Source organism: Danio rerio, chromosome 16, assembly GCF_049306965.1.
Source record: "Danio rerio strain Tuebingen ecotype United States chromosome 16, GRCz12tu, whole genome shotgun sequence".
NCBI classification, from domain to species: Eukaryota; Metazoa; Chordata; class Actinopteri; order Cypriniformes; family Danionidae; genus Danio; species Danio rerio.
The window spans coordinates 14,192,006-14,214,677 of NC_133191.1; the positions used below are offsets into that span (position 1 = coordinate 14,192,006).

Sequence of the window (22,672 nt, forward strand, 5' to 3'; positions counted from 1 at the left end):
GCATTAAATTATAATAAAAGATGCAACTTTTTATTTTTTAATCTATTAGTGAATTAATAAATGACATACATGTTATATAATAATAATAATAATAAATAACGTACCGATATTATTCTTATTTCATTAGTTATTATTTGTTATCAGGTAAGGCCTGCAAATACTTCTTCAGCAGAGAAATCATGCACAGATTTTTACAAGCTTACTTACAAGCTCAAGACAATATAAGTGCTAATGCTGATTACTGGAAAAGATTCTTGACTAGGGCAACATTTCCCGCAAGCTCCGTGGCTTGGGATCTTTCCAAATCTGTACAGGGCTCACCGTCAGACGAGCGCTTTAAACCACGTGGCGTGAAGCGGAAATCCGCCGCTTTCTCAAAATGTCCGCGTCCGACGAACACACGCTGCCGCAGGAGGAGGAGGATGAGTTTGAGGACATGGAGGCGAGTGAAAGCGACGAGGATGATATGGAAGGAGAAGAACAGAACGGGGACGGGCAGGAGAAAGTCTATGTGCCCGGTCTGCAGCCGCTTCAGCCGGGAGAAGAGCTGGAGATGGACCACTCCGCTTACCGCATGTATCACGAATGCCAGACCGGTTAGTCTCTACCCGAAGTTTCCACCAAATATAAACATACACGATGTATTTATGTGCAGGGATGTATAGTGCATAATTCCACAAAAAAAATAAAAATAAATAAATAATAAATAAAAGGAAAAAGCAGGCTGCCACAACAAAACATGTTTGTTTATTACTTGAGCAACGATAATTATTATTTTAACCATATTTTGTATTACATACTATGGTACTGGCAGTACCCTATTTTGCGTCTTAGCTATAAAATGGTCTGATTATGGCATTCTAAAGGATGTGTACTGAAAATTGTGTTGAAAGATTACAGCATTTGGGATTGTTAAATTATGCTTTTACAATTTTATTAACATCGTTATTAATTTTAATATTATTTTATATTTAGATCTGTGTTCAGAACAATTTACCTATTGTTGTTATTACTACTGCATTAACAATATCTCACACTTCTTTTGATTGTTTTTTTTTCTTTTTCCTTAGAATTGTGAGGCAAAGTTGAAAGGTTTTGATAATTAGCTTTCTTATGGACTTTTGTCAGTTATTTTAGTAATGTTAGTAACATTAAAGGTGAAAGATAGTTGGTCAATTTTCAGAATGTAATGCACATCTTTTGCACATCTATTGTCACACTTCTGACTTTTACATTCACATTAATAAAAATAATAATTATTATTATTGAGCAATTCCATGCAAATGTAAACCTTGACATGAAAGAAATGAAGTGTTTACCAAAATGGTGAAACCCTTTCAGATTTTTTTTGTGTGTAAGCTTGTAATTTACAAGACTGTCAGAAATGTCTCTGTCATTGTTATATTTGATTTACCAAAGTCACACAAAAATCCATTTCACATCCATCATATCCATAATGAAGCTTTTTTTTCCCTCAAAAATGCAAAAAACGTTAAATAAAATAAAATTCAATCATGTTTATTCTATAGAGAGCCTCTCTTATTTTTTAATCAGCAGTATTTCTTTTGGCTTGTGCAGTTTAATTCACAGAATTTCTATAAAGTATGTTGTACACTGTAAACTTTCAGATTTTTTGTCACATCCATAATGCATTGTTTATTTTCTCATTTAAAGTATAAAAAAATGTTTTCAGATTGATATTTTTCTCATCCCAGAAGTCTGTCTTTAGTTGTTTTGGAGAATATAAACCGGTGTTTAAATATAATGTTAACATATACTTTCTCTGTGTGTTTTTATGTTTTGAGTTTTTACTGCAAATGTCACATTCTTAATGCTGTAATTATCGCACTGTGCACTTCTGCAATAGTCACATCGCAGGATGACCAGAAACCACAATTCAGAACATGATTTGTGTAGCACCCTAGAGTGAAAGATTTTTACTTGGGTATGTTTTAAGGAACTGTGACTAAGATATCAAGCAAACTTAAACCAAAAAATTCAATGTAACAATGATTAAATTGTATTTAATTATTTATACAATGTAGACGATATACTTGATTAACGTTGAATTTATGTTAAACTCCACAGACAAACCATAAAACATTTTTTTAAATCCATTTTCTACTATGTTCATTTTTGTTTGCAAATTGTTTGTTTTATGCTGATGTATGAATTCTTTACTAGTAGTTATTTCGGTCATCTTTTGTGAAAATATATTCATATCGCAATGAACAGCATATCACAAAAAACTAAATATCACAATGTCAGTTTTTTCATGCAGCCCTATTATAAAGTAATACATTTATTTTTTCCATTGATGATAATCCTCTCCAAATCCAAGTATTATACAGTAAAACCATTCAGATAAACAGTTTTTAATAGTAGTAATTAATTTTTATACTTAAATCAACATAAAATGCAGTAAAACAAAGTCATGCATAAGTTTCTTAAGAATCTTTCAACTTTAAATAATGAACACAACAACTTGTATGTTTATAATAATGTATGTCGATTTTGTTTATTTCTTGTGAAACTCCCCATAATAGGTGAACTTGTGTTTCTTCTGCAGGTGCTCCATGTCTGAGTTTTGATGTAGTGCTTGATGGAGAAGGCGACAGGAGAGAGCAGTTTCCCCTCTCTATGGTGCTGTGTGCTGGAACACAGGCAGACACTGCACTCAGCAACAGGTGAACTCACAGCGCTACTTTATTATTTTAATATAAGTTTATGATGTTTGGATTCCTGCATGTTCTCGTGGGTTTCCTCGGGGTGCTCCGGTTTCCCTCATAGACCAAAGACATGCTGTACAGGTGAATTCGATAAGTTAAATTGGCTGTAGTGTGTGTAAATGCAAGAGTGTATGGGAGTTTCCTAGTGTTGGGTTGCAGCTGGAAAGGCATCCACTGTGTAAAATATATGCTGAATAATTTGTCAGTTCATTCTGCTGTGGCAACCCCTGATTAAAGGACTAAAGCAGGGGTCACCAAACTTGTTCCTGGAGGGCCAGTGTCCTGCAGATTTTAGCTCCAACCCTAATCAAACACACCTGAACAAGCTAATCAAGGTCTTACTAGATGTACTTGACACAATCAGGGAGGTGTGTTAAGGCAAGTTGAAGCTAAATCCTGGAGGGACACTGGCCCTCCAGGACCGAGATTGGTGACCCCTGGACTAAAGGCTGATTTATACTTCTGCGTCAAATGCACGCGTATGCTATGGCGTTGACGCATCGCCGACGGCCACGGCGTAGGGCTTTGCTGAAGTGCACCTTTCAAAAAATGTAACTACATGTCGCAACGACGCGTAGCACAAGCTCTGTGATTGGTCTGCTTGGTAGCGCTGACGAGTCTGACAAGTGTGGAGTCCTGTGAAGGAGCTCCGAATGAAAAGTTTTGTTTTGTGTTTACCTCATAGTTTAAGTTGTTGCACATCTGCCAGATCCTGCCTCAAAATGAGCGAGTTTAAACCACTTGTACATTCAGGAAGTGTATAGGAAAAGCAAAGCACCAGCAAAGAAACTCGACACAGAGGAACATTTACACCTTAATGCCAACTAGCGTTTCGGAAGTGTTAATGCAGACCAACAGAGACAGTGCGCAGAAGTATAAATGCACAGCTACGCGCGTTGCATGTGCCGTGGGTTACGCCGGTCACTTGACGCAGAAGTATAAACCAGGCTTAAGCCGAAAAAGAAAATGAATTAATTAATGTTTGGCTTTCCCAACCAGCACTCAGAGATGATGACGTTTTCTCAATCTCTATCCAGGCTTATTGTCATGCGCATGCACAACCTTCAGGGAACTGAGAAAAAAAAAGATGAAGACAAAAGCAGTGATGAAGAAAGTGACGAAGATGAAGACGACGAAGACGAAGATAAGAAACCACAGTTGGAGCTGGCCATGATGCCACATTATGGAGGCATCAATAGAGTCAGAGTAAGTCTATTTTACTCCTTATGGTTTGGTTCATTACAGTTTTGTAATGTACATGTTTTCCAAGGTTTTAAGCAGTATGTACAAGTCAGAAATTGAATTGAGTCCACTCAAAAGTAGGTCTGCATGATTAATCTAAGGTGATTTGTGTGTGTTTCTCAGTAAAGCCGTACTGTAATCAGCAGCAAGTCTCAAGCATGTGCTTTCAGGTGTATCAACATTTACAACACACTGTTGTAATGCACTGACATTTTCTTTTCGGCTTAGTCCCTTTACTAATCAGGATTACCTTCCAGCTGCAACCTATCACTGGGAAACACCCATACACACTTATTCACACACACATATACTACAGACAATTTTGATTACCCAATTCACCTATAGCACATATCTTTGGACTGTGCAGAAACCGGTGCACCTGGAGAAAACCCACGTAAACGTGGGGAGAACATGCAAACTTCAAATAGCACCTCTTGCCGCTAATGTGCTGATAAACTTTGCAAAATAATATTAAATGCAGATGATTTATTGGATGATAATGAAATAGAAGATATTCATTCTGTGATTTGACCAGTGTTTGTGTTGTTTCTCAGTGCACTATGACTGCCATGTCTGAAAGGATGTGAAAATACCACAATAATAACATGTTTTTTACTTCAAACATACTTCATAACTTCAGTTGAGTGTTTGAAATAAATCCTTCTTAGACATTATTCATTAGTCGAGTGGTTAATAGCCATACCTAATCAATGAAAGCGGTTTATTTATTAACGGGTACTAGGATTTTTACTTGGACATTTACTACAGATCACACAACTTCAAGTAGGCATCGCTGCAGCAAGGAGACTTCCAAGTGCAATTGACTTATGCCACAGGTGGGCTGGGTTTAGGGTTGGTGTAGGTATAGTAGACATTAATAAAACACAACAGGTTATTGTGGGGTTGGGGTAGGTGTAGGCCTGTCATGATAAGAATTTTTTGTTGTGTGATATATTGTCACAGAATTTGTTGCGATAAAATATATTATTGTTATTTTGAGATCATTTTATGCCACTGATTATATAATGATTATATAACGGCATAGTAATGCAAATAAACACTTGTCATTCTTAAGGTCATTTAAATTTTATAATTTGATGTTAAAAAGCTTATTGTACTATTATAAATAATATTAAATTACCTATTAGGTAAATGTCCCATTATACAGGGTGGGTCATTTATATGTATACACCTTAATAAAATGGGAATGGTTGGTGATATTAATGTCCTGTTTGTTACACATTAGTATTTGTGATAGGACTTGTAAACAACTCATGAAAGAATAAAGTTACGTTTAAAACCAAGCACGCTATTGTTTTTCATGTGAAATTCCCAATAAGTTTATTAAGGTGTATCCATATAAATGGCCCACCCTGTATACTTTGACACGGTTGAGACATCTCGTGAAACGTAAATGTCATTGTAAAATGGGTTATTTGTAATTTACTGGGAAACAAGAAAAATAATATTAGCAGGTTAATATTCAAAAACACTAGTCTAAACTCGATTTGGTTGTGTACAGCACACTTGTTTTTTTAATTCATTCATTTGCCTTCAGCTTAGTCTCTATTTCAGAGGTTGCCACAGCGAAATGAACCACCAAATGAATCATTACAAAATTTACTTAATTCTGATAAATAAATAGTTAATGATAAACTACAAATATGATCTTAAATTCACTTAGAATGAAGAGTCCGTGTGAGTCTGGAGTATTCAGTGCTCATGAACCCACTGAGAACAGCCTTAACTCTGCTACTGCTTCTGAAATCTACCACTGACTCTGGTGCATGTCTCTATAGTGGTTAAACATGAGATTCAATTCATTTTAGCTACATCTAACCATCTGTTTTAGTTAAATTTTGCAACGGCAAAAATTATCGAGGTCATCTCCAAGTCGATATAATGATTATTGTGACTAGGTAGATATAGACAATCATAAAACCCAAAAGGTTGGACTTTGTCGTGTACAAGACAGTAAAATAAATGAAACCTCTAGAATGTGTGTACAGCTTACTTTGAGCTAAAGTCCCACCCACTCAGAGCTGACCAGCCAATCTGAAGCTGTCTCTGACCTCCGTTCATAACCTTGCTTTGCTTATCTGACAAGATGTGTCTGACAGCCATAGCTTTTTATTAATTTAATTTCAATTGAGAATGCGGTCCTAGTCAAAAGTCTTCTGTTACTGAAGCATTTAAAAGCTCTGTCTATCAGATTTATCTGTAAGCAGATATACAAGTGAAATGTTGTCGGTTGTTTACCACAAGTTTTTATTTCAAATGAAGATATGAGCAAATGGGTAACAAAGTGGCTGTGAAATGTGTATTAAACACATTTCAGTAATAATGTTAGGCTAGTTACCTCAGACAGCCAATGACTTTATATTTGATCAATAAAACTTATTTCAGAGCTAGATCCGGGTTATAGACTGGGGTTTGTAAATGCTAGGTCATTGGAGAGTGTGGCTGGGTGTGCTATCCCTAATACTATACTACTAATACTATATATTAACAGACTAGTGTCAAAGGAAGGTTCGAAACTACTCAACAAAGACCTTTTGTAAATTTCAGAATCAATTGTTAGCCAAGTAGGTACCCTTTGTCACATGTAGTTTACTTAAACATCATCTGTTGATACTTGAACAGGTCACCCAGCGAGGGGAACAGACATTAGCAGCGGTGTGGTCGGAGAAAGGCCAGGTGGAGATTTTTGACCTTCGACTACAACTTGAAGCAGTGCATAATTCAACAGCGATGTCAGCCTTCATCAAGCAGGAGAAGGAAGCCACGCCCCTTTTTAGTTTTGCTGGTCATATGTCAGAAGGATTTGCCATTGATTGGTCACCCAAGGTGCCAGGTGAGTAACGTGGATTGTGGGAAATAGTTTTCAGGTTTGCCAAAATAATTTTAGTCATTGGTCAAAAAATGGTGATGTTTAATGTCATTTTTCATGTTGTGTACATAATATGAAAAAGCTTCATTAGGAAAAATGCTAAGTTTCACACAATCGATTTGTCCAGAGACCACATGAAGGAATTAAGTTGCTTTAAACTTAGATTTAAATAAAATAAGTGGAGTAAACATAAAACAATTAAGTTGTGCCAAAGAACACTCACTAATTGTTTCAGTTCGTTTAAAATAAGTAGTTTGAGCAAACATCTATGTATTTTTTAAGTGTAGCTATGTGGATGCTATAGGCTTAGTAAACCATACTGTTTTCTCTTTTTTTCCCAATTTGCATCTTTTATGTTGATCAATCAAGATCTTCTAGGACCAGTTTGCACTTTAAGATGTATTTTTGTTGCCACACACAAGTTTTACTTTTTCACTTTTTCTTAAGCAACTTTGCCATGCTTGAAGCTTAAAGGTAGAATATAATTAAACATTTCCAGGTTTTGATGAATACAGGTTCCAGGTTTCCAGGTTTCTACATTAATACTTTACAAGTATAGCACTTTTCTTTTTCCTTTTCAACAACAATGCCATTTTTACATATCTTTTAAACACATATTTATTTAAACGGTCAAGTTTTTTTTTGTCTGCAATCAGTTCATGTTCAAACTATTTTAAATGTTAAAAGTGGCTGACAATAATACATATTCTTAATAATAGTAATTAATTTGCCTCGTTTTTGAAGTAGCTGCTTAATTGGCCCACTACACTACTGTATTTCAACACTGGTAAAAAAAAAGTTTGAGAACCACTTCCCTAAAGCATCTTAGAGGACCTTATGGGTAAAATCATTGTTTTCTTTATTGTTCCACTCGTTCCAAAGCTGTTTGAGCCATTTTTTTCTGTTTAACACAAAGTATGTACTGAAGAATGTTTGGAAAACAACAGCAACTTTTAATAGTGTATTTTAATGGCTTCTTTTCCCCAACGTTCTTCAGAATATCTTGTTTTGTGTTTAGCAGAACAATGACATTTATGAATAGATAATAAGGTGTCTAGATTATTGGGACTGCTGCTCTAGAATCTGACTTACATAATCCTTTCACGTTCACTTACCTCAGGACGCATGGTGAGTGGCGACTGTAAGAAGAACATTCATGTCTGGGAGCCACAGGAGGGCGGCACATGGAAAATAGACCAGCGGCCTTTCAGCTCACACAGCAAGTCTGTTGAAGACCTGCAGTGGTCTCCTACTGAAGCCACGGTATGCCATTCTGATGAGAAAACCATATTAACATTTTAATTTCTTTAAAAAGTGGATGAAATGGGTAAATTCACTCTCTCTCCAGGTCTTTGCTTCATGTTCAGTGGATCAGTCCATTCGCATATGGGACATCAGAGCACCACCCAATTCCATGCTTTCAGCCAATGAGGCTCATTCTTCAGATGTCAATGTTATCAGCTGGAACCGGACTGAACCTTTTATATTGTCCGGAGGAGATGATGGCCTCCTCAAGGTCTGGGATTTAAGGCAGTTTCAGGTGAGCAAAAGCAAGAGGAAACAAACATTTTGTTGTTGTTGTTTTGTTTTTTCGTTTAAAATAATAGAGTTTTAATTTTCTCCTCATTTACTTACCCTATAGTTGTTCTGAACTTCAGTTTTTTCCCCTTGTGCTGTTTAACACAAATGTTGAAGAATGTTGGAAACCTGTAACCATTGACTTCCATAGTGTTTTTCTTTCTTAATTGGTAACAATTTCCAACATTTTTCCTTTTGTGTTCAACAGAAGAAACTTAAACTAGTTTGGAATAAGACGTGGGTGGGTAAATGACAACAAACTTCTCATTTTTAGATTAATTGTGCCTTTAAGTAAAAAATGGAGTCGGGAAACACATAAAGAGGCTGTCTTTGTTGTGTAATTTGTTTGTCAAGTATGTTGTTTCAAGACATCTAACAATTGCTTACTTGCAAACAACAAAGCTGGAAAAATGCTAAGTCAGGATGTAAAAAATGAGCTTACACTGTAAAAATGCTGGGTTCCACAAATGATTTGTGTTGGGGCAACATGAAGGAAATAAGTTAACTTATTAGCTTTTACAAATTGAAGTGAATTGAACATAACAATTAGGTACTCCCACAAAAAACCCTTAAGAATTGTTGTTTTAGAGCATTTCAAATAAGTAGTTTGAACAAAAAGCCAGTGCCTTTTTTTGTGTATATAGTTGTATTATATATGTATTGTAGTTTTTAAATCATTGTGGTGTAGGGATATTGTACAGTTTGAACCCAAAATGACCAGTCTGATGAAGAAGAGCCGGAGTCAGAGATTCAAGTATAGAAAGTTTACTGAAGATAGTCTGCGGTTTCATCAGCAGAAGCCAGCTTCAACACTCGCAATGAGTTCGTAGGCTGCTCCATTTACAATCACAAACATCAACAGTTATACTCTTTCATAACGTCATTTAACTGCTTCATACATATAGGTGTTTAAACCTGATTGAACACAGTTAGACTTAGAAAACCTCCTAGTGGGTGGGTGTGTGCATATGTCAGACCCCCTAGTTTTTTGTTTTGTTTTTTGTTTTTGCAGTAATTCCCTGAAATTTAATGAACATCGTAATACCAGCCATACGTGGAAAACAAACAATGTCTTTTAATTCGGTCAAGTCCAGTGGCCGTCATGCTTGCTTTTCTGTCTGTTCCATTTCTTTGTTTTTTTAGATGTTTACTCTAACTTTCTTTTGCAGTCTGGTCACAATGTTTGTTTGAGCCCTGGTCGACCATGGCTCGTTATTATATGTGTAAATAATTACGCTGTAAAACATCTCTCGGCTGTGTAAGTGTGTATTTTAAACATGGCGGATCCGTTGTTTTCATTCTGGCTTGTTGCGCAAGCGAATGACGTATCTCTGTAAAGCAATAGTGTTCAGCTGCGCATCTAGCTTTGCCTTTTGGTACCCTTTCGAAAAGGTGCCGAAAAAGTGGTACGAACCGAACCGTACCAAACTACTCAGTGGAAACGGGCCATAAGGTCACCATATAGTATAGGCCTTTAAAGATTCAACTTTATTAATAATGATAAAGACATGATAAAGGACATGTGTTACTCCATCCTGGCGTGGACATCCATCAGAAAATCCACGCCATCAGAGGAATAAAATTTGGGCTAAAAACATCTGCAAGACTTTTTGTTTCAAGTCTGCTTTCCTGAACTGCATTTATTTAATAATATTGTAAAGCACGAATACAATATTATTAAATTATTACAATTTAAAACCACACTTATTTTTTTAATAGTATTTTCAAATGGCGTATATTCCTATAGTGCAATAATACTGTTGTGTTGCTCAGGAAGCTTTTGTTTATTATAATGTCTTAAACATTTGTGCTGCCTAATGATTTATTTTTTTAATAGTATTTTGTTGCAGAAAGAACAGTATTCATTGCAAAAAGTGAAGCCACCTAAAATGATACAGAATATATTAAACAATTTATAACCTAATTATTTGAAGTGGAATGTTGATTATTTCTGCATTTATTAACGGGTCACTGTTGTGTTGATTTTTTTTCTCAGTCTGGACGTCCGGTGGCCAGTTTTAAGCAGCACAGTGCACCTGTAACGTCAGTGCAGTGGAGCCCCGTTGACTCCAGTGTGTTTGCCGCCTCTGGAGCCGATGATGTTATCAGCCAATGGGATCTGTCGGTGGAGTCATGTGACATGGGAGGACAAGCCGAGGATGTGAAACAGCTGCCGCCACAGCTACTGTTCCTTCACCAGGGCCAGAAAGAAGTGAAGGAGCTCCATTGGCACCCGCAGATTCCCGGAGTCCTCATTTCCACAGCGCTGTCGGGATTCAACATCTTCAGAACTATTTCTGTGTAGAGTGCGTTTGTTTATGAGAGAGAGAGCGATTGGCCTGTTGTTTATTTCAGGCTGAAAGAGTGTGCAGGTGTGCCATTTTAAGTGTATATAGATGGATGAGCGGAATATTTAGGTATGCGTGACTCATATGTATCATTGTTCATTTTCCTCGAAACCAAATTTCTTCCACTCCTTGAGGCTGTAATGATGTCATTGCATGAATAATTACTAAATGGTGCCTGTTAAAGAGCATTCTGAATCATCCACAAGTCTGGTGGTTTTGTATCGGCTGTTTATAAATGCTAAAACTAACATATTTATCAAATGAAACATTTTTTAATTGAGAATCCTAAATTTAATGATTCTCAGTTAAACTATGTAATATAATAGTGCATATTTGTGAGCAAACGTTTTGTATCATATTTGATACAGTTGTATTTGAGGTCTCAAAGCATCAGCAATCTGCAGAATTTCTGCTCAGAATTTTGTAAAAAAAAAAAAAGTAATAATAATAAATAATAAATAAATCTGCAGATTTTTATAAGAAGGGATTTTGAGAGTATAGTAACTGAAAACTTAACATTAAATAAAAAATAAAATACATAAAAATAGGAAAATTATCTTTTTAAACTTGCAACTTTTAAACTTCTATAACTTTTTTTTTTACTTTTAACTTAGATCTTTTTGTTTGGTAAACAAAGTAAGTGTCATATTTTATATCTTCTAAAAGAAAGTTTATATTCCTTTACAAATTGCATAAACTTTTGTATATTAGTCAATAATATTACTGAAGTAAATATAAAACTATAAACAGTTGAAGTCAGAATTATTCACCCCCCTGCTTATTTTTTCCCAATTTTTGTTTAACGGAGAGAACATTTCAACACATTTCTAAACGTAACAGTTTTAATAACTCATCTCTAATAACTGATTTATTTTATCTTTGCCATGATGACAGTAAATAATATTTGACTAGATATTTTTCAAGACACTTCTATACAGCGTAAAGTAACATTTAAAGGCTTAACTAGGTTAATTAGGATAATTAGGCAAGTTATTGTATAACCATGGTTTGTTCTGCAGACGGTTGAAACAATATAGCTTAAAAGGGCTAATAATTTTGACCTTAAAAGAATTTTTCAAAAAATTAAAAACTGCTGTTATTCTAGCCAAAAAAAAAAAGCAAATAAAACTTTCTCCAGAAGAAACAAAATTATCAGCCATACTGTGAAAATGTCCTTGCTCTGTTAAACATCATTTAGGAAATATTTAAAAAAAGAACAAAAAAATAATAATAAAAAATTTAATATATATATATATGATTGTATAACACACACACATACAGTTGAAGTCAGAATTTTTAGCCCCCCTCTGAATTTTTTTTTCCTTTTAATTATAGAGCAAGGAAATTTTCACAGTATATCTGATTATTTTTTTTTCTTCTGGAGAAAGTCTTATTTGTTTTATTTCAGCTAGAATAAAAGCAGTTTTAAATATTTTATAAACATTTAAGGTCAAAATTATTAGCCCCTTTAAGCTTTATATTGTTTCAATAGTCTACAGAACAAACCATCATTATATAATAACTTGCCTAATTACCCTAACCTGCCTAGTTAACCTAATTAACCTAGTTAAGTCTTTAAATGTCACTTTACTCTGTATAGAAGTTTCTTGAAAAATATCTAGTCAAATACTATTTACTGTCATCATGCAAATGATAAAATAAATCAGTGATTAGAAATGAGTTAATAAAACTGTTGTGTTTAGAAATGTGCTGAAAAAAATCGTCTCCATTAAACAGAAATTGGGGAACAAAATAAACAGGGGCTAATTTACATCAGTAAATAAATACTCAATGAGCTTTAAAAAAATCTGGATTTCTGCCTGTATGCAGATTTCATGTATACGGGACGATAACAGTTTGCAAGGTTTACCACCATTTGGAAAAGTCAAGGTTTTAAAACCATCAAAATCTTCTGCTATACCATTCCTACAGTATATGTAAGACTTTTTAAAGGAAAATAGTATCTCCAGCAGAAAAATATATCCAAAGTTGTTTTAAAATGTGATAAGTCTGTGTTTTTGAAACTAATAAAGACAGCAGAACTATTTAGCCTGACATGTTTACAAAATATTTGAAATGTTCCTCAAAATAAAATCTGTTGTGTTCAAAGGGGGAAAAAAAGTCTTTGTTTTTTTTTTTTTTTTTACCAGATATTTAAAATACTTTAGAGAAGTAATCACTATATTAGGAAACTAATATTAGGATATTTTTATCCAAGGTTATCATACCATCAGAATCTTATACCGGCCCATGCTTACTCGTATAATATTATAATATTCATCAGATTTTGATGTTTTTTTGTTTTGTTTTTTTTATTAAAAAGAAGAAAAAAAAATCTGTTTCAACTCTACATGCTCATACTCTACAGACCAAAAGATTTTTTCAGAAAAGTGTTATCTGTCGGTCTCTTTCAGGCAGTGAACATGACAAAGAAATATTTAAGTCCATCTAAAGCCGCTAAATACAGCCTGGAGCTGGAGGAGTTGGAATTTTGTGTACAACACCCTCAAACTGTTTTGAATGGCCAACTTTAAAGATGACTAAAGAAAATATACGATAAGCTACATAAAAATCATGCTACATGCAAATATTAAATATCACGACAGGTTATTTTCAATTGATGTGTTATAATGCACCCACTAAGTGCTCTGAATTTTCCATTAGGGCTGTGAAAACCGCTATCTTGTGGTTCCAGTGGCTCTAGCTGGAGAGAGGAAATGGTTTAGATATGGAAGGATGCCCTCCAGTGTAAGTATGATGAAAGGGCCTGTTTACATTTTTGGCCCTTTTTGACATTTTTGTTATTACTCAACTTCACTTCCAGCAATTGTTCGCTTTCATACTTTGATCTACAGCCAACGATGCAAGACAAATAACTTGGGTCAATTATTTGACACTTAAAAATAGTAATATAATAAGAAAAATAAATGTAGTGTAATGTAAAATTAACTTAAAACTATGTTTGTTCAACCATCCTGAAAATTCTCTCACTATTATCCAATGTAAATAAAAATGCCAGCGTGAGTAAAATACAGCAGGAATTCATTTATTTACCTGATTTTAAAATAAGATATATATCAATAAAGCAGTACGCGTACACAAATGCACATTCAAAGAATACAACATGCCACAAATAGTTTTATAAAAATTTAATTACATATTTTGGTCTAGCCCCAGTCTACATGGTTTAAACTGAGTGGTTTTGGGTGTACAATGATGACTGATTGTCTAGTATACGTATTCAAACCAAACAAATGTGAAAGCAAGATAAAAACAGCTTTTGAAAATGAATCCAGCCTAATAAAAGCTTTCTATGTTTCCCTTTATAAAGTGGTCAAGAGCTATAATTATTATCATCATTATTCATTCACAGTTTATAAACTATGCACTTGTTTAGCTTTTAAGACTATTTTGTAGTGTGTAACTTTAGTTTACATTTCTTTTTTACCATTTCTAAACGAGTACATCTTCAAAAACGCAATCGGATTGCTCTCATTTCTTAAGATATGTATGCTTATGTAATAAAAATTCCAGCATTTGTGAATGCATTCAGCAACCTTGCATCCTTACACAAAAAGAAATGCTACTTTTCAGTGAAAATAGGCAAGGTGAAGATAGAAAACATCTTCATTTAAGGCACTGTGCATAAGAATAATATCAGGAATTATTGGTAATGTATGTGGTATTTGGCTTTTAAAATGTAACAGCTGTTATTCTGAGGGAACATTTACATGCCAACTGTGCAGTAAACATGTAAAAGTTTTTACTTCTATATGTGACCCTGGACCACAAAAGCAATTCAGTTTGTGAGAATTGCCAAAAATACATACAAGTTATAATTATCTGTTATATTTAGAGCATTAAAGTAAAGATCATCTTCCATGAAGACATCTAGCAAACTTCCCACCCTAATTATATCAATATGTAATATTTAATAAGAAATATGCATTGCTAAGAACTTCATTCAGACATCTTTAAAGCAGATTTTCTCAATAATTCGATTGTTTTGAACCCTCAGATTTCAGATTTTCAAATAGTTGTTACTCGTCCAATAATTGTCCTATTACAAACTATACATTAATGGTAAGATTATTTCTTATTTCAGCTTTTAGATGATCTCCAATAAACTATCCCTCATTAGTGGCAACACGGAGGCTCAATGGTTAGTACTGTGGCCTCACAGCAAAAAGGTTGCTGGTTCAAGTCCCGGTTGGGTCAGTTAGCATTTCTGTGTAGAGGGTGTTGGCGTGGGTTTCCTCTGGGTGCTCCGGTTTCCCCCACAGTCCAAAGACATGTGCTATAATATATTGAATAAACTAAATTGGCCGTAGTGAATGTGTGTGCATGTAAGGTTTTTCCCAGTACTAGGTTGCAGCTAGAAAGGCATCCGCTGTGTAAAACATATGCTGGATAAGTTGGCAGTTCATTCCACTGTGCTGACTAACCCCTGATGAATAAAGGATCTAAGCCCAAGGATAATGAATGATCCTCATGAATGGTTTTGTGGTTCAAGGCCACTTATAAACAAATCACACAAATGACTATGCATGTAATATGCATGCCAGGCCAGAAGGTAGCGATGCCACTTTTTAAAGAAACACCACTCGCCTGTGCACTATAGCTGCGTCTCAAATGGCACACTATACACTTATGCACTGTACTTATGCACTTACACACTCAACAGCTTAGTATATGTATGTAGTGTTGTCCCAAATGAAACACTAATGTTTTTTTACTAAGCGGAAATTCAAACCATTTCCCTGATGACGTTTGACGGCTGCCAAATCAGTGAAATAAATGACCAAAATACCAAGTAATACCTGCCATGAGTGTAACCGCATTCACTAACAGGAGGTGCTATAACCACTCTCAGAGGAGAATTTTCACCATCTAAAATAAATAGTTATCAAACATGTGCGCCTGATACCTCCGCCCCTTCCGCCTCGTGAGCAAAGCTGCGGTCGTTGAGTGTGTGAAGTGTCCATCATTACACACTTCACTTTACCAGCTGAATGAGTGCATCATCCGGGTAATTAAAGTGCATTTATTATTTTTAATTTTTTAGTGTGAATGCACTACTTAGACTATGTATACTACAAAATGGCGTAGAATAGTCTATAAGTATGCTATTTGGGACGCAGCTATTGTCTTGCAGTCCAGCATTTTTGTTTTGGTTACTCAAAGCAAATTGTGAGTGATTCCACAATTGTCATAAAATCACTTCTTTTTTTCTTTTTTTTTTTTACACAGAACAACAACGGCACTTTGAAACCCATTTTGTGTTTGCATTAAGGCAACAAAATGGCTTTGACTTGTTTGGCGTTGAACAATGATGTGTGTGTAAACACCCCCTTTGGTTTCAGTTTTCTATGAACTCCAGCTATTTCCTTTAAATCGAGATTAAATTGGTTTCCAGTTACCTGAACAAGGTGAAGTGCCCCATAACAGATCTATAAAGTGGAAGATTTGCTGTTCAATATTATACAGCTTAAACCTTGGGAGACGTACTTGTAAGACTGTTTCCTGGGTTATTCTTTTATATTATCTCACCGTCCGTGGGAGACTTTCAGAATATGTAGTTATAAAATCCAATAAAAATATAAAACCGTCCTTTTCTCATAAAATAGATCCGAAAACGAGTAAACGCAATCGTAAACTTCATAAGGCTATAAAAGAGAGTTCCAAATTGTCCTCAAGAAGTAATTTTCTCTCCCTGCTGGTTGTTTTTTTTTTTTTTTTTAATGCTTCAGTTCACTTGATCCATCCACTTCTTTTTGGTCCTCAAAATGCTTGCAATGTCCTCTTAAAGCCCGATTTCATCATCAAGCTCGTCCTCAAACGTGTATCCCTGTTCTCCATTGGCAGTCTCCTCCTCTGAATCGGAATCTGAAAGGTGTTGGTCTTCTCTCCTTCTGTCCAGCGGTGAGACTCCTTCATATTCTGAGCTCGCTGAGGAAGAAAGGCTCGGAGAGTTTTCCTCTCTTCGGTTAACCATCTCCTCTTGTCTCGGGTCATTATCGAAAGCCGTCCTCCCACTTATCTCCTGCATCCCTTTATTTGGCCTCATTTCTTCTCCTTCAGCTTCAAGCCCCTCGATCACTTCCTGACGACCGATGATCTCATCGCGCTTGTCGCTGAAGCGCACTTTAGGCCTGAGCCCTTTGGATTTGATGCCGTTGACCTCATTCAGCTGCTCGTCTCTCAACTCTCTGCTCAAGCTTTCCATTCTCATCCTCTCGTTCAACTCATTACCAACATTTCTTGATGACATCATCGCATCTTTCGATCCACTCGTAAAAACCTCTTCGTTGCCTTTGCAAGAACCCATCGTCAGTCCGTCCATCACTCCCAGAACATCTCCCAAAATCGAAGGCCCTAAATCCAAATCGAGGTCAAATGAAGAAACTGAATCGGAATGTCGGAGCTCGCTTGGACTGCTATCTTCCACGTATTTCATTTCATCGTTATGGTTTGTCTCAATGTCTTGGTTCTCAGTCATGGAGGGGGTGGCCGTGACTGGTTGAGCGGTGTTGGGATCTGGACTTGAGGGCCCATGGCTGGACAGAAAGGAGGTGTCCCCAAAAGCGTCTCCACCACGACCGATGTGCATGGTGTGACGGAAATCACCCAGAGGAGCTGAGATCATGGTGGGGTCCAGACGAGGGGCTCGGGATGATTTGTGGAGAGGCATTGTTGCAACTGAGGAACAAAATCACAAAGTCAAACGGTGTAAGAAACATTTCCAATGCAATAATATGTTTTATAATTAAACTACATCCAATCCAGTTACTGAATTAAATCACTAAGGGTGCTTCTGGAAAATAGTAAGAATGCTTGATGTGATATATTGGTCACGCTTTACGATAAGGTTTCCATTTTCTAGCATCAGCTAAGACTTAACAATACTTTTACAGCGTTTATTAATGATAGTTAACTGTTAATTACAACATTAATCAAAATCCAAAACTGTGCTTGAGGAAATGAGTTGCACTGTGAATCAACGAATGAGTTATTTTCAATAACTAATGTTAACAAAGATTAAAATATTGTCATGTATGTAATGTTTGTTGATGGTTAGATTACATTAAAGCAGGGAGTCTCGAACTGAAATGACTGACTGAAATGAAAGTGACTGACTTTTAACACTCAAGCACAAGAAAATAGTGGAAACCTGATGCACTCAGACATTCTTCCCCAGAGTAGATGCAGTCAAAGCTCCTGTTTGTTTCTTGTTGTATATATTGAAGAGGTAGTTTAAATAATAGACATAATAACTATTATTATTTTGTCCCAATTAGTTGTTGCTTAACCAAAAGTTTAACAGATAGCGTAAGACAGCAGAAAGCAGATTTAGTAACTTTAGTGACTTTACTGGAAATTGCTCTTCTCAATATCTTTCTTTTTTGTAAAACTACGAGAAGGGGGGGGGACATTTTTAATTCAGCCAGCAGTAAAACCTTATTAATGAACATTCTTATACAAATCTTAATAAGCATATAAGGAAAATCTATTAAATGAGACTATTTGAGTCTAATATTTATATTCATATTAAATATGATCATATTTACACCACCAGCATAACATGTAAGCCATGGAGATGTGTTTGTACAACAAAATACAAATGATATAAAATGTATTATAATCAAACGACCCATAAATATTTACAGAAAGAGCTTTAGTAAAATAGAGCACTTTCAGACATATATTTCAACATTTAAATCAGCCCCAGAAATAATCTGAATGCACTTTACTCTTGACTACATACACTGAGAGAAACTGAAAGTAACCCAGATATATAGCACATGTGCAGTAGGTGGGGGGTCAAAACCACAAGTGGCTATATGCGACTGCGCAACAATGACTGATTCAAAAAAATATGTTCTGGTGGGCCGATTCGCGTTATATTTTAAAGTCAGTTGCAGGTCGGAATAAGGAAGAGGGAGGTCCGCAAATGACCCGAGGGCCAGCAGTTTGCAATAAATGGTCTCGAACTCAATTCCTGCAGCTCTGCATAGTTAAGCTTAAACCACCTAGTCTCTGTTAGTCTTGAACACCTTGATTAGTTGGATTAGCTGTGTTTGATTAGGGTTGGAGCAAAACTGCAGAGCTGCAGCCCTCCAGGAAGCGAGACAGTTCACCCTTTAAACTTTTAAGCATTTTTATCTTCTGTTAAACACAAAATTAACATTTCTGAAGAAACTTGGAATCATTGATAACTATTGACTGAAATTATTGACTTCCATAGTGTTTGTTTTTCCAACTATAGAGGTCAATGGTTACAGGTTTTCAGCTTTCTTCAAAATATATTCCACATTCAATAGAAGAAAGAAACAACCTTAATATAATACTGTGCAGTAAGCACAATATTTTGTCCCATCTATCAAAGGCTATGACTGAACCTTGCATTTATACAAGGAGATCATGCCCAAATTTATATTGACTACTGTGTTGTGATTGTTGATCCTCTCAGCAGCATGATATACAAAACATATTCAAATTCTTAATGGGTTATTTATAGCCAACAAAGTACATCACCTTTATAATAACAAAAAAAACTATTACTCACTTTAGTTCATCTCATACTGTCCCTTTACAATCATTAAATCTCTCTCCAACGCACCTTGATTACACTAACTCAGTACTGAACAAAAACCTTTTGCAGCATATTGACCATTGAGTGTACTCTGTCAAATAAAATAACTTCTGACTGGCCATTTCATACACAAACATCCCTGGCTGCATGCTGTACCTTAATGCTAAAACAGCACGCCAATAGAAAGCAATTGGTTCTTTCCAGATATACAAACACATTGGAGCATTAGCCAATTCTGCTTCACCAGTATACTATTGTTACAGCTTTTGCTTTCATTTTAAAGCCCTCAAACAGTACACCAACATTGAAGCTGCCCCAAATTACCTATATTTATCACACAATGCGCATTAAATATGGGTTAATTTCCATTGTGAAGTAGGCCTACTATTCCACATCGTTATTAATTCAGAATATATGAGATGATGTAAATTCATTTTAATACAGTTATACAAGGACAAAATTGTTAAATATGTTGTTGCCTATGTTTTCAATATAGTATCAGAAACGTTTTATAATATAAAATGTGCAAAACATGTTTCTAAATCTCTTTCCTCATCTTATTCAGTGGAACTCAGTGGGTGAGGTGAGATGAGACGAGATAAACGTCTCGTTGTCTTAGATCTGTATATTTTTATATTTCCAGGTATGAAATCATAGCAGGAGCTACGATTGCGTAAAGCTTGTTAAAAAGAGCAGTTGACAGACGCCGAAAGCCAAGCTCGGACTTGTTATGTGAAGCGCGTGCTAAATGCCTTCTTCCCTCCAGCATTCTCGCGAGGTCGAGACACAAATCTCAGACAACGACCGAACCCACCATAAGATATAAACTTAGTTTTAAAATATTTTATTTATTTAATATTTAAATAGCTACAATTATTTTTTTACAAACACTCACTGTAATACTTTGTAGAGCCTACGAACGTTTGTTTTCATGTTAATAGCGAACTATAAAATATTCAATATTTTCGACAAAACACGTAAGAATAAACATGTTTCCCCTTTTTAATGCTTGTTAATATCCTGTTTGGTCTCATATGAGAGGCTGATTTGTTCAAGAAAACCCCGTTTACGTGACCTATTCATAAACAACTGCAACAGCTGGAAAGAGGATCAGTTCAGGCATCTGTACCAGATCTGTTGACCACGGGTATGAAATCGACTATACTAAAGGTTTGCTCTGCTGAAAGATATTATTTAAAGAAACCTTTTAAATACATTGTATACGTATTTCCTCTAAACAAAACAGTGTGACTGCAGTCTTTAAACTCTTACCAGTGGTCTTAATTTTAAGCAGAAGACCTGCCTTTTCCCCCCAGGAACGTGTCCTCCTGTCCAGTAAAGCTGTAATAAAGCAAACATTATATTTTTTGTGAATTAATTTATCAGCCAGCACAGTTTAAACCAGTGAAGCTCTCTGGAGTGGGAGTTGCAGCCAAAAGTTAACGTTACGCGCCCAACTGTGAGTCGAATTGATTTCGTATAAAACGGTTGAACTGAACTTACATTGATAACCGTGTGCTTGTCAATAGGTTTGTACCTGTTTGTTCCTCGTTTAAGCGATAGCTTCTTTAAATATCCTCGTTTTTCTTCTTTTACAGACTTTTCTGGCGTCGCTGTTCTCTCCGATATTTCTTTTTTTCCTTTAGGGATGGGCAAGGAAGTGACGTGACTTTTATGGGAGCGCTTTGCTCCAGCTGAAAGTAGCGACTGACGCATGTCTGCCTTTCCTCTCTGCTTTCTTCCGTCAGAACAAAACTATTTCACACCAATTTTCCTTTTAATAATCGTCGACATTTTCTGTTATCATTATTATGTTGAGCTAGATTTAAATGTGGGTCTGTATTTAAAAATGGATGACACAAGGTTTATTTTAAAGTGAGGAGAGGACTTCTAATATCAGAGAGTTATAGTTATTGTTATGGGCATTGTGTAGAACTGTTTGTACAGTGTGTTTGAGTTTATTGCTATGGATGAAACACAATGAAAACAGTTTGGAATCCAGTCTGTCAACATTTTGAGCGTACTGAAGCTGAACCTGTTCTGTTTTGTATTGTATCTCCACCTATCACTTTCAACATCAATTTTATCAGTGCAAGGCCACAACGAAAAGTTTGACATTTTAAGTTAATCTGTAAATTATGACATTTTAAAAGGCAATCTTTTTTTAACAAAACAGTTGTTTTGTTAATAGATAATAGAAAATCTGCAAGTATTTTAATCTGTAATTATAGTGTAATATCTGAAAAGAATAACAGATTACTTATATTAAATAAAAAACACACAATATTAGGATTATAAATTATAGTATCTATAAATAGTATGTCTTAATATGTAAATATGTAAAATAGCTTGAGGGAAAAGACTGAGTGTAATGCAAAGGTTATTAAGAGATGTACAAATTAACATCCTTGTATTTTGCTAGTTTTTTTATTTGATACATGCAACTTTTCATCAACATATGCCATATATATATATCAAGTAAACTTAGGATGCCTCCATCCATAATATTTATCTTTAAATACTAATGTTGTTATAAAACATTCGATCAGGTAATCTGTAAAGCATGATATGAAATCATTCATTCATTTTTTTTTTCGGCTCAGTCCCTTTATTAATCTGGGGTCGCCACAGCACAATGAACCACCAACTTATCCAGCATATGTTTTACGCAGCAGATGCCCGTCCAGCTGCAACCCATCACTGGGAAACTTCCATACACACTCATACACTACAGAAAATTTTAGCTTACCCATTTTCACCTGTACCACATGTCTTTGGACATGTGGAGGAAACCAGAGCACCCAGAGAAACCCATATATACAGGGGAAAAACATGCAAACTCCACACAGAAATGCCAACTGACCCAGCTGGGGCTCGAATCAGCGACCTTCTTGCTGTGAGGTGACAGCACTACCCACTCCATCGCCCTACAAACTGAATATTTGTTTTATATTTGGCATCTGTTACAATATGGTAAATCCAAACTAAAACATTTGGTGAGGAATAGATGTTAAATTCTGATAGCTTAGAAAGTTTGTCACAGATTTTTAAGATACTTAATGTAAACCTATATGATAATCACACACTATGTTCTAATATTATGTATTAATTTTTAAATGTTTAATTTTAGGACCAAAACTCTGGGCCCTCAACTCAGAGGAGCAAAATCTATGCCATTACTATTGAATGTATAAATAAACATTCTTATAAGAGCCCATTTGTTTATCTAGAAATAGCAAGATTAATATAATCATTTAATCAACACTGTGCAGGAAAAATACTGAAAGGAGAA

At 35.4% G+C, this 22,672-nt stretch overlaps 2 protein-coding genes across 5 annotated transcripts; one reads left to right on the plus strand and one right to left on the minus strand.

The window, feature by feature from the left end:
• The first annotated feature begins 381 nt into the window (after positions 1-381).
• grwd1 (glutamate-rich WD repeat containing 1) lies at positions 382-10,975 on the plus strand. Its single transcript, NM_001003509.1, is given in 7 exon segments — positions 382-596; positions 2,570-2,687; positions 3,767-3,935; positions 6,615-6,825; positions 7,982-8,124; positions 8,210-8,401; positions 10,436-10,975. Coding segments are annotated over 7 exon segments (1,302 nt in total). The 5' UTR covers positions 382-436; the 3' UTR covers positions 10,745-10,975.
• A 2,844-nt stretch (positions 10,976-13,819) lies between these two features.
• cdc42ep5 (CDC42 effector protein (Rho GTPase binding) 5) lies at positions 13,820-21,047 on the minus strand. 4 transcript variants are annotated; one of them, NM_001045846.2, is given in 3 exon segments: positions 15,921-17,486; positions 20,653-20,721; positions 20,918-21,047. In NM_001045846.2, a coding segment is annotated over 1 exon segment (888 nt). In that variant the 5' UTR covers positions 17,479-17,486; positions 20,653-20,721; positions 20,918-21,047; the 3' UTR covers positions 15,921-16,590.
• Between the last annotated feature and the right edge of the window lie 1,625 nt (positions 21,048-22,672).